This window comes from Talpa occidentalis, unplaced genomic scaffold, assembly GCF_014898055.3.
Source record: "Talpa occidentalis isolate TD23 unplaced genomic scaffold, MPIMG_talOcc4v2.1 talOcc4.9, whole genome shotgun sequence".
In the NCBI taxonomy this organism is placed as follows: domain Eukaryota; kingdom Metazoa; phylum Chordata; class Mammalia; order Eulipotyphla; family Talpidae; genus Talpa; species Talpa occidentalis.
Genome location: NW_023605305.1, coordinates 32,746,881 through 32,758,966, shown reverse-complemented (window position 1 = coordinate 32,758,966; position 12,086 = coordinate 32,746,881). Strand labels below are relative to the sequence as shown.

Genomic DNA, 12,086 nt, shown 5'->3' with positions numbered 1-12,086 from the left:
CCCGCCAGTGTGTCTCTGGTTTATGGTTGCTTGTTGATTTTTTCTTTCTCATAGTTATTCTTTTTCCTGGTCCCTTATTTAGGTTTTCTAGATTCCTGCTATGAGTGAGACCATCCGGTAGTTTTCTTTCTGGCTTACTTCGCTGAGCATGATCCCTTTCAGCTCCTTCCATGTTGCTGCAAATTGCATGAGTTTTATCTTTTTTGATTGCTGAGTAATATTCCATTGTGTATATATACCACATCTTCTTGTTCCAGTCATCTGTATTTGGGCATTTGGGTTGTTTCCAAAGCTTAGCTATTGTAAATAGTGCTGCTATAAACATAGGGGTGCAGGTGCCCTTTGGAATTATTCTGTATTCTTTGGGTAAATACCTAGGAGTGGAATTGCTGGATCATATGGAAGCTCTATTTTTAGTAGGTTGCGGAATCTCCACACAGCTTTCCATTGTGGTTGGACCAGTTTGCACTCCCACCAACAGTGCAGGAGAGTTCCTTTTTCTCCATATCCTCGTGGCAAGGTCTATCTTAAAGCTTCATCTGCAATTTTGTAATTTGTCAAAACAGTCTCTAGAGAGATGTTCAATGTGTCTCACTCATTCTTTATACTAATAAGGAATAAGGATAATCTACTTCCTGCTATAGGTTGACTATGCTGCCCCATTTTGGTCCAGATTTCATATGCCCAAGTAAGTGTGCTTCTTAGTTTTTTTTTTTTTTGGGGGGGGTGGGTGGTGGTGGTATGGGAGGAGTGGTATTTCTGTTATTAAAATTCTAGTTTAAATTTATTTATTTTAAAATAAAAACTTATTTAAAACATTATACTAGATGACAACGTAGTTGGTCATTTAGCCCAAGGACATTTTTCCACCTAGATCACTTTGGTAAAGAAAGAACTGCTAGGACTCTGCTAAGATATTATTAATAGCATTAATATTTAATTTTTAAACGTAATTCTGTCTAGTTGTAAATCATAATAGCTCATGTGAACATCTTTTTACTAGCTAAAGTATTGAAAATTTCCAAAGAATGTAAAATATCAAACATGATCCCACCATGCTTTTAATATTGCTGCGGAAGTCCTGCAATTCAATAGCAAACAGCAGTATGCTTATCCTATGACCACATATGACTTCCCAAGAAAATGAATCCTCTCTTCACAATTTTTTCTGGGACTAGAGGTACAGGAAGCCATTCAATTCACTTTTCCATTGTAAAAACAGAAAGGTAAGTATAGGCAGACAGATCTCCTAGCAAAGACTCTCAATACCCTCTTGCTTATCAGTGGGCAGTTTTAAGTCCTTATTTTGCTTCTGCAACCTTAGGTGCTTCACTTTTTTGAACTACTTTTTTAAATGGTAGTTTTGAAATTGCACTTTTTCCTCTCACCAATGTTGTTATTGCCTATTATTCAGCTGTTGATTTTTCTTACATACGCTTCTGGGAAATCTCATTTAATTCTGTGTCTTCCAATTACCTAAACAATGTCATTTCAGGCCTAGATTACTATGTTTAACTGGAGTTCCTATTTCTAACTGTCTGGGGTTTGGCTAGATATAGCATAGCTATCTCAAACTTTAAATGCATTATTTTCCCTGCCACCACACCTCTTACTACCTGCCCTTCTAAATCCTGTCTCTTCCCGCTGTGTAATTCCTGCTTTTGTATATGGCACTGTTGTCCACCAATTCTAGTCAAAACCACAAATGCTATTAGATAGCCTTTCTCTCCATCAACTTTTTTCAGTCTTGTTACCCTACTGCCACTGACTAAAGTTGGATAATGTCAATGTTTGTAGGATAAAGACTGAGCACTTTTAATCTGGAATTCAAGGCTTTTTGGGTGGGGGGGGCGAATACTATGTAAGAATATTGTATAAAAGGTGTTAATTCTGTTTGTTGAACTATTCAATGCAACTGTGGATTAAATGTTACAAAAGCCTTAACATTTGAATGCATTCTGTCTTTACAAAGCTGTTACTGTCAGTTATTTTTCATGTTTATTATCACTTCGCTGATGTTGGGGTGGGGGAAGAGTAGAAGCCAATGTGTTTTACTGATTTGAGCTCTGAATGCAGTAGCAGCAGCATAAATCTCAGCATCTTCATAACATGGGGCAACCCAAAATCTAAAGTATAGAAAAATGCAAGATGGATATGTCAAATTTAATAAAAAAAAAAGTGATCAGGTGGCCATAACCTTTGCTGGTCACTCATACCTTCCACATCCCAAATCCTTTCTTCCCTTACAAGTTTGAATAAACGAAGAGTTGTTGTACTAAAGGGTCAGAAGCAACAATTGGGTAACACTATTCCTCAAACATAGGTTATGATTCAAGAAGAGATACAAATCTCAGCACCTCTTTCATTTAGAAAAGAGAATATTGGCTAAAAAAATTCTCATAGCTGCCTAGGAAGTTCTTAATCCTTCCACACAGATGCCTTCATCCATAAGCCATTTGGACTAAAACCAGAGTCCATCATTCATTCATTCCCTCTCCGGCTCTTCTTGTGGCTTTTCTTAGATCTGAAAAGGCAACACATAAGTATTAAATTTAATAGCTGTTCAAGAAACTAGGTGAGGGGGGCCTCCCAGGTGGCGCAGCGGTTGAGCGCTGGGTTGCCAAGCTGCCCGCGGCCTCTGCAGCGCCGGTTTGATCCCCGGCCACCAGAGGAGGGTCCCACATGGCGCGCAGACCTCTCCTGCTGCCCGCTGCTCCCCTCAGCAGTGTACTTCAGTCCTTCTGCCTGCTCTGCTCCCTGCTCTGGTGAATTCTCTCACCCTCCCGCACTTCTGACTGTACCCAGTGCATGTATAAACAAAACAAACAAACAAATAAATAAATAAAACATGCCTCTATTTAAAAAAAAAAAAAGAAACTAGGTGAGGACTTTTGTGGAAAACCAGGGCATGCTGATGGGGATAGGAATGATACGGTATTCATTAAATGTACTTGGTATTTTCATATCTCAGAGCAATACTGACTTAGACATTACTATCCAAAATCTACTAATGAAGAAATTACCTCTAAGAGGTTAAAAGTGCACCTAACTCTTTATTTAGCATATGGAGATTTCTAATGAATGCTTATCAGGGTCAATAGTCAAAGTCCCTCAACTGTTAGGCGTTAAAAGTTGGGACTTAACCAGAGGTCTCCTGGGATCAAAGCTCATGCCCTTACCACTGTCAAAAGCTGCAATCCCACAAGGAAAAACAAAGCAATAAAAAAAAGATACATAATTCTAGTAATTCCCAAAGGGCCAATTTTGTCCTGTAATGAAGAATTCCTAAATATCCCCACCAAATACAAGAAAATTTCAGTTCTAACTTAGCTGTGACTAATTTAATACTTTAATTTCTAAATAAAAAGTGAAATTCCTAAGTTAAAAAGCAGTTAATCCATACCTTTCAGGAGACTTTGAGTGGCTCCTATGTCTGTGACTACGATGATGACCTGGGAAAAACAAGGCCATTGGATAAATGAGAGTCTACCCTCCTGATCCTCTGCTGTCATTTTTACCTGTCCCAGTCCATTCCATTGGCTTAATACTTTTTTGCTCTGTACTAGGGAAACCTCTTGGTAGCACCTCTCAGCTGGTGAATTTGTACTTGCATATTTTGGGGAGTGGAGAACTGAACCATATGCAAATTCAGGGTTAATTTCACAAACATCTGGTTGGGTATTTATCGGTACACTATTAGGTTTTCAATTTTAGATAAAAAGCCTGAAGCTCATCATCCTATCAGCAAAGCTTAGACTTGAGAGTCAAGATATGAAGTATATTTCCTTTTCTAGGAAATATCTAGGCAGACACTTCAGTATTTCAGAAGGCTAACAACTCGTAATACATTTTTTTAAGACAACCACAACTATGGCTCAAATGCCATACCTGGTGATTTGGAACGGGATCTGTGCCGTCTATCACGGGACCTACTGCGATGTCGTCTTGGACTTTTGCTCCGATGCCTTTCTCGGCGAGGGGAGGGGCTGTGGGAATAATTGGTCGGATTCCCATATCTGTCTTAACAACATATTCAGAACAACAGTGTCCCCCTCCAAAATCTCTATCAAAATTCACAGAAGGCCTACCTCCTCCTCTTGGGAGACCGACTCCGCCTGGATGAAAGGAAAGAATAGTCTTAGGTACACTGGTTGTTGTAGACTGTAAAAATTACCTCACTTCTTCACCCATCTCTGTTACCATGTCCTTTGTCAGGTAACTTTAGCACCCTCCCAGTACAAGTCTGCAATTACACATATGCTTTGGACAATGGGTATCTGCAAGTATGATAAAGACACTAGAAAAATACTTGCAAGAGTAGGCTGGCTTGTTCTTAAATTCTGTCACTGCCATGAGAACATGCCTAACCTAGCCTAGGATGAGACACAAATAAGTTGTCCCAGGCATCCCAACTGGGGCCACCATATACTGGCCATGGACACCTGACCAGAAAATAGGTAAGGAGCCATACCTTAAACTTAAAAAAAAAAAAAAAGCCTATCCAAGCTGAGCTTAAATAATTGACAAAACACTTGAACTAATTTCTAGCACTAACAGCACATTTGTGGTGGTTTCTGTAGTACTTAAGACGCTGGACAAATAAACATTGTGTACATACTGGCATTTTTCCTTCCCTGATATCCAAACTTTTTGGCTACAGTGCTTAAAAGACTCCCTGGAAGAGGTCAATGACTAGGACATTACCTTCTTGGAGACCGGCTCCTACTCCTCCTATAGCGCAGTGTGGGAGAGCGCCGGGGTTTGTCTAAGTCTCGGTAGCTTCGGCGGCGGTGATCAGGTGATGGTACTCGCTCCAGCTAAAAATGAGATGGATGAGTCAGTAATGAGCTCAGTGATGAGTCAGTTATACAAAACCATCTAGAAATACTACTTATACTCCCCATTCTGTCCCAAATTCCACCTCCAAGTGACTTTTAAAACAATAATTTGAATACATAGAATAATCCTAAAGACAACCACCCCACTACAAAATTAAAAAATTAAGCTGTTTCCAATAATCCCATTTTTCTATCATTGATGCCCTTATTCCAGGATTGTGCTGAGTATATTGAAAAATAAATTTACTTCACTTCTTAAGATGGTAGGTTTTCAATGTGAAAGAGAAAAGATACAGATATTCCTAGACTTACAATGGTCTGATGATTTTTCAACTTTGCTATGGTGAAATACACACACACACACACACACACACACACACACACATATACACAATGAGTTAAAAAACCTTGAACTTATCTTTTTTCTGGGCTAGCAATGTGGTACAATACTCTTGTGATTATTATTAAAAGGCTTTATTTTTGATGATTTTGTCCAACTGTAGGTTAATGTCAATATGCTGAACACATTTAAAGTAGATCAGGTTTATCTATGATGTTTGGTAGGTTAGATGTATCAGAGGCATTTTCAATTCAGAATGGATGTATCAATATGAAACCCTCATTGCAAGTAAAGGAAGAACTATACAGCAGTACAGTTACCTTGGAAAAGCTTTTCTTTGAGCTCTGGCCAAACTTAAAGCAATGAGCACTTATAGTGCCCTGATTGGAGCTGTAGCTACCATATCCCAACATAAAAAAAAATTGGCTAATTCCTGGTTGGTGGCAGCAGCTTAATAAGACAGAGATAGAACATCTTTGCATTCATCTTAAGAGCCTATAGGTTCAGAGATACAATTCAGTTTGCACCCAGGATCTATAAGCCAGCAAACCTTAGTGTATTTACCCCAGCCTTTTTTTATACATGTTACTTATAATTTTAATCATAAATGCATCCATCATCATCCATCTTCTATAACCTAACGTAGGAATCTCCCCATTATCATATACTTTTCACTAGTTTTAATACCCACCTAATAGTCTACTGAGTTGATTTAAATTTGAAAACAAAGCAAAATAAAAAGGAACCATTCCCATCCCTCACCTCCCTTAAACTCCCATATGCCTGACCTTTTCATCCTCCTCCTCCTCTTCTTCACTGGACTCCACGTCATCCATGTCTTCTTCTAGAGCACTAACCCGTGGCTCCAGTTGCTCGGCTTCCTCTAGCACATAGCGTTTCTACAGAGAAAATGATGAGTTAGGGAGACCTCGTTGATGTCTCTCTCTTCTGTCTAACACTGGGATTGACAGAAAAACATTGGCGCAACAACAGGCAGTTTCTTTTCAGACACCCTTGTCCAAGATTTTTCTAAATAGTTTAACACAACTGGATTCTATACTCTCATAACTTCTATAGACCTGTAAATACAAAGCTGGGGGGGTGGTGGGGACGGGGAGGGGAAACCTGAGCGGAACATCTTTATTTCCTATTGTCTCTATTCCCTATGATCTAATATGCTAAAGTGACTGAAGTATCAATCAGTATAGGGACAGCCTTGAATAAATATGTGGGCTTCATACATTAGGATCAGTAAGTTTACACACAGCTGAGTCTCTATGGCCTGGTAGTTCTACCAGGAGAAGCTCAGCCCAGCTTAAGGGCTGAAGTGCCTTGGGTCCTACTCTAGAGACATACCAACTCTACTAGACCTAGGATTTAGGGAGCAGTGAAGAGTCATGCATTTTGAATAAAACACAGGTTATGAAAAAAATCATCTTGTGATTCTAGTTTCTTCTGCAATGTGGCTTAGCAGTGCTTAATGAATGACTAAGGACCTGAAAGGCAAAGGTCAGTTCAAAGTTGCCAAATGAACTGGCTGTGTCATAAGACCCCTTTCCATTATCTTGTGCTAAGGACATACAAAAAATGTTCAATAGCTCTGGAATAACTAGTAATGTGTATGCTACTTAGCTCTCTCATCCCTTACCAAAATTCTATGAAGGTTGGTAGAAATGACACAAAATGCCACTCAGGCAAGTCAATTTCTTGTGAAAGGTCTCTCTAATCATGGGACCACCACAGTTTGGGATCTAGTTTTCTTGTGTTTTTATTTTTAATGCTTTACCCTTTAAATACTTGGTCTTTTCTCCTTTAACTACAATCCCTTGCTCATAGACACACAGACTAATTATTAAAGGGATTTTCCCATGGGAGCGTCAGTGTTTTATTGTGTATATTTGTCTGACTGCCTGTCTTGGCTAGAAGAATGGTGACTTTGATGAGATCTTTCTCTCTTACCTGCAGCCGTGGGAGAATGATATCACAGACTCTCTCACTGTGCAGCAGTTCATCAATAAACTCGTCTACGTGCATTAGTTCAAATTCTGAAAGAAAAATCATAAGCTCAAGCAACTTGGAAATATATTCAGATAGTCAAAAAGTAAAAGAAGATTCTATATATAGAATGTCTAATAAGTACTTGATATACAAAATATTAACTCCCCTCAGTTTGCCTTTCCCTGCACATTCACTAGTTAGAATTACTGCAATGTGGCAATTACCCAGAAGGGACTACTGTCAAACCTGAATTCAAATTACAACCCTTCTTTTCTTAACTTATCATCACCATCTATTTTCGTTCATTCAGTTCATCTTTACTGAGGCCATCTATGTGTCAGCCTGCTAGGTGCTACAGGGAAAGGGATGAATGAAACTTCCAATTATCAGGAGAAATGCAGAAACAGTCCTGAATTGTATAAAGGTGACGTTCTTGAATAGATGATATAACTCAAGTGAGATTTCCCACATGAAAACACTATATTTCTAAAAATAGAGATGTAGCTTATATTATAAATGGAGCAATTGTTTTTTGGAACTTATATAGTGACTATTATCTTACATTGTTGTTTTTTTTTTTACTTTTTTTTTTTAAAGATTCATTTATGCATACAAGAGCTGGGGTACAGGCCAGAGTTACAGGGGGGTGAGAGGATTCACCAGAGACAGAGTGGGGAACAGAACAGGCAGACTGACTGAAATACCCTGCTGAGGGGAGCAGCAGGCGAGACAGGAGAGGTCTGCTGCGCCATGTGGGTTGTTCCCTGGCCAGCTGGGGATTGAACACATGCTGCAGAGGCTGCGGATTGATTCATAGTGTGGTGCTTATTAACCCCTTGCGCCACCAGGGATGCCCCCACATCGGGTTCTTAACAAGGGTGATTTTGACCATTCCCCACAATACTCATACCTCCATTACGGTTCTGGCTCTTGATTTTTCTGTAGTCGTTATACAGAGGCTCCAAGTACTTGTAGCAATCAATTGCAGTGCCTGTCAGCCTCATGTAAAGTGCTCCCAACATGCGGACATACCTGAAAAATATATGATAATGAGGCAATGAATGGGCCATTCTAAATAATTCCTGAGTTTCATAATTCACTTTTTCTCAATAAAGTTCTCTCTTCTCTTTGGTAGAAAAGCTGCAATTATAGAGGTAGCATGGGCCAGTAGAAAGCTAACTAAAATATGGAGATGTGGGTTTGAGTTCCCATTCTATCACTTCCTGGCTGTGAAAATGTACAACACACTATTCAAATTTCAGTTTAATAGACTTAATAGCCTACAGCACATACTAAGTGCTTAATTAAAGTTAGCTATTTTCTAACCATTAATGTTTTATAAGCTTTCTTCTCTTTTTTACATCCAACTACCTGTTCAACTCTCCACTTGGATAAATAGGCATCTAAAACTTAAAGTTTCTTCACATGATAAACTGAATTGTGTAGCAAAGAATGTGGATTCTGAAGTCAGCTTTGTCACTCACTTGCAGTCTGATCTTGGGGAAACTACTCTCTCTGTGCCTAAATTTCCTCCCTTGTAAAATGGAGATAATTTTATAGAGTTGTTGGCAAAGATTAAATTATTATATGTAAATCCCTTAGAACAGAACATTGCACATAACTTCATTGTGTTTACTGCCTAAATTTGTCTGACTCTGAGAACGAATAATAAACTATTTAAGAGCGGCTACATTTTGAGGGTGTTTACCACATAACAGGCACTGCATGACAGGCACAGCATTATCTTCTTTAACCCTCACATCAATCATGAATTGTTATTATTGCCTCCATTTTACAGATAAAGAGAGAAAAACTAAGAAAATTAACTTTTTCAAGGTCACAGTTAAGCAACAGTGTCTGGATATGAAGTTAACACCCAAGTTTTCCCTCACATCAGTACATGATGTTGTTTTCTTTACCCCTGTAATCCACTGTTGCCAACATATTAGGTATTCACTTCTGCTTAAAATATTTTCAGTCAGGCTATGAAATACTATTTTGTGGGGAAAGTATCAAGACTGAAAAAGTAAAGGAGAAGATCAACAAAAATAAAAAAGACAAGGGCTCAAGAGCAAAATCCTAGAGTGGAAAGCATTATGGAAATGAGATACATTGTTTTCACTGCTCTTAAGCAAAGCCAAATTCTGGACCACTGAAATGGAAACTTTTATATTAGTCAATATTTCACTCACTTGAAGTCTTCATTTTTGATAAACTCTACAATGATGTCCTTCTCTGGTTGAATTTGAAGCATCTTCAAGGTCAAACATAAAAAGGGAGTTGGCTTTATGTTGCCACCATAGACGCCACCCACAAACCTTAACTCCATGGCTTTATCTACTACAAGTTCAGCTAGAAAACAAAAACAAGAGTGGCACTCAGACATATTAGGGTTTTAAGTATTTCCTGTTTTTAAGTACTGAGAAGTTATTTCGAGGTTTGGTGTTCAAGAACACTCAACAGTTTACTACAAGGAACACAAGTATGCATTTATAGTAATAATAATGGCACCCAGAATACACCTAAGGATAAGTATAATGTGTCATGTACTCTACTAAGCACTTAATATTCTCTAATTTAATCCTTATAAGCAATGAAGTAAGTACTAGTATCTCTACTTTCAGCAAAGAAAAATGATGTCTAAAAAAGGTTAAATGACTTGCATAAGGTACAAAGGTCAGAAAGTGGCAGGGCCTGGATTTAAATCTAAGCAGTCTTCAAAGTCCATGATTGTCCCCAACATGTAGGGGAAAAAATCTGCCAGAGTAAGAATTATAAGAAACAAAACCCCTTAATAGCTTTATAAAGTTGAGCAAACCTCATCTACAGAATGGGGAAATAACCTTCCAATGTTGTCAAAATCAAACTCTAGCTCTAGGAACTAAGACAAACCACTTCATGTCTCCTTGTACCTGTCAGTTAAAATTTGAGTAACAAAGGGAGTTGGCTTAAGGGCTACCATGAGAATCAAACGAGACAATACAAATAAATATTAAGAACTGGATATAACAAATGACAGCTATCATTAAGAAAAAGTCATCCTATGATCCAGATATCAAGTTCAGGATAAATTCTACTCAGTCAACATTATAGTTGATGACCTATAGCTAAGTGCTAACAACTTAGACGTTAAGTATGTACAGGAGATACAAGTACAGGGGTAAAGAAGAGGAACACAATCACTACTTTTATGACTTTACAGTGTGGCACTGAAAGCAGAAGCACTGAAAATAAATTTTAAGTGTGATGAGTAGTTGAAAGAAGCTACAGAGTTCAATGAAAGTATTTGACAAGGGAACATAATCTACTCTTGGGGAAGGGGCAGTGACTATGTAAATCTACAGAAAAACTGACACTATGCTAAAAGACTTGAACATAGGGCATACTGGGACTTCTTTGGAAAAGGTCATGAGATCACTCTTGGACCAAATGAATTGGCATGTCTTAGAATTAGAGTTTTGGATATCAGGGAGATTTGGGCAAAAGTAAATTTGAAGGCATCCATATATAATGTAACTGATAAGGAGATCATCCAAGGAGAACTATGGAATGAGAAAAGGGCCCAAAATCAAATCTTACATGACTCCATGTAATGGCAACTTAGATAAACAATATGACTCATCCATGGAGGCCAGTGGTGGTGGCAGTAGTAACAGCACAGAAATAATTAACAGTGAAACAACTAGCACCATCACTATCACTTGATTACTGAAAACTTTTATAAATACATACTTTTAACTATACCTAACACTTTTTACAGATGATTGCATTTAATCCATAGAACAACCATTTAAGGTCGGTGCATCATTTACACTCGCGCTGTTATAAGACAGCCCCGATATTGAACGGGTTGCCTGGCTGTGGGTCCTCACCCGCGCTTAAAAGGGACTTATTAATACTCCACTATAGGCACACACAAAAGGTTAATAAAAGGTTTATTTACAAGGGAAAAGGACATCCTTTTCGCCCACGTGTCTGCCTTTATACCAACTTGGCTGCTTAACCCCACCCTCAGGTCCCTGCCACCTTCCCTTTGGTGGTGATTGGATTTGGAGTTCCCGGTGTCTTTGGCTTTAGCCTGGGGTGGGGGTGGAGTCCACAAAGCCTGTATGGAATTAGCTTTAGGAAATCCTTTTCCCCCTAACAGCTTTACAATAAAAGCCATGATTCACCGGGTGACATAGCTTACTAAAAAGAGCCAAAAATCGAACAACTGGAACACTAACTGGAAATTTTCTGAGTATTTATATTAGGACCTGAATGTGGAAATGTTACGGGGAAATGATGTCCTAACAACAGAAATACTGCAAATGGTCTAGATTTAGAGATAAAAGATCTTGAACTTGGTTTCGAGCACATTGATAACTTTAATACATTTAGGGTCCCCTGATTTTAACCTTTGGGGATCCAGCAGGTTCTCATTAAACATGGAATGACTCAAAGAAATAGAGACCCTTCGGAATAAACACGTATTAGATTCATCTACGTTCCCAAAACTCAACATGTTCAGATTTTCCTGAATGACTGACTTATTCCTCCCCAATCCTATCCCCAAGGGCCAGTCCCTCCACCGAGCAGTTAAGGGAATTGGGCCTTTGGGTGGCCAGGGGTCCGCGCACTCCCGCTCACCTGTAAGTCCAAAGCACTCTTCTTTCCAGTATTTGGACTCATAAATTCGGGTTCGAATGATCTTCTCCACCAGATATTGAGGGTTGGTGCCGTGGATGCTATGCGCATCCTTCACCGTGCGGTTCGCCATTTCAGAATGCTTTCACTTCTATTTCCGGCGGTCCTTTAATACGTCACATCCGGATTTAACAAAAAAAAAAAAAAAAAAAAAAAAAAAAACGGAGATGGGATAAACTAAACAGCTTAAGCGACCATCTTGAAACCGGAAACTGCTGCGTAAG

General features: G+C 38.8%; 1 protein-coding gene across 1 annotated transcript; it reads right to left on the bottom strand.

Annotated features, from left to right (window-relative positions):
- On the bottom strand, positions 1-12,085 carry PRPF38A (pre-mRNA processing factor 38A). The gene is made up of 10 exons (XM_037498213.2): positions 11,806-12,085; positions 9,369-9,528; positions 8,087-8,208; positions 7,138-7,223; positions 5,967-6,077; positions 4,705-4,817; positions 4,089-4,115; positions 3,889-3,986; positions 3,404-3,452; positions 1-2,524 (listed from the first exon to the last, which is right to left on the bottom strand). Exons 1-10 carry the CDS (start codon positions 11,933-11,935, stop codon positions 2,482-2,484), a joined length of 939 nt encoding a protein of 312 aa, XP_037354110.1. The 5' UTR covers positions 11,936-12,085; the 3' UTR covers positions 1-2,481.
- Between the last annotated feature and the right edge of the window lies 1 nt (position 12,086).

Excerpts from the sequence above, each read along its gene's own strand:
- PRPF38A (XM_037498213.2), bottom strand. The coding sequence starts at position 11,935 with ATGGCGAACCGCACGGTGAAGGATGCGCATAGCATCCACGGCACCAAC. Across the intron at positions 7,224-8,086 it reads GAGCCAGAACCGTAATGGAG|AATTTGAACTAATGCACGTA; the intron begins GTATGAGTATTG and ends TTTTTCTTTCAG. Across the intron at positions 3,987-4,088 it reads CGGTCTCCCAAGAGGAGGAG|CCCCTCCCCTCGCCGAGAAA; the intron begins GTAGGCCTTCTG and ends TTATTCCCACAG.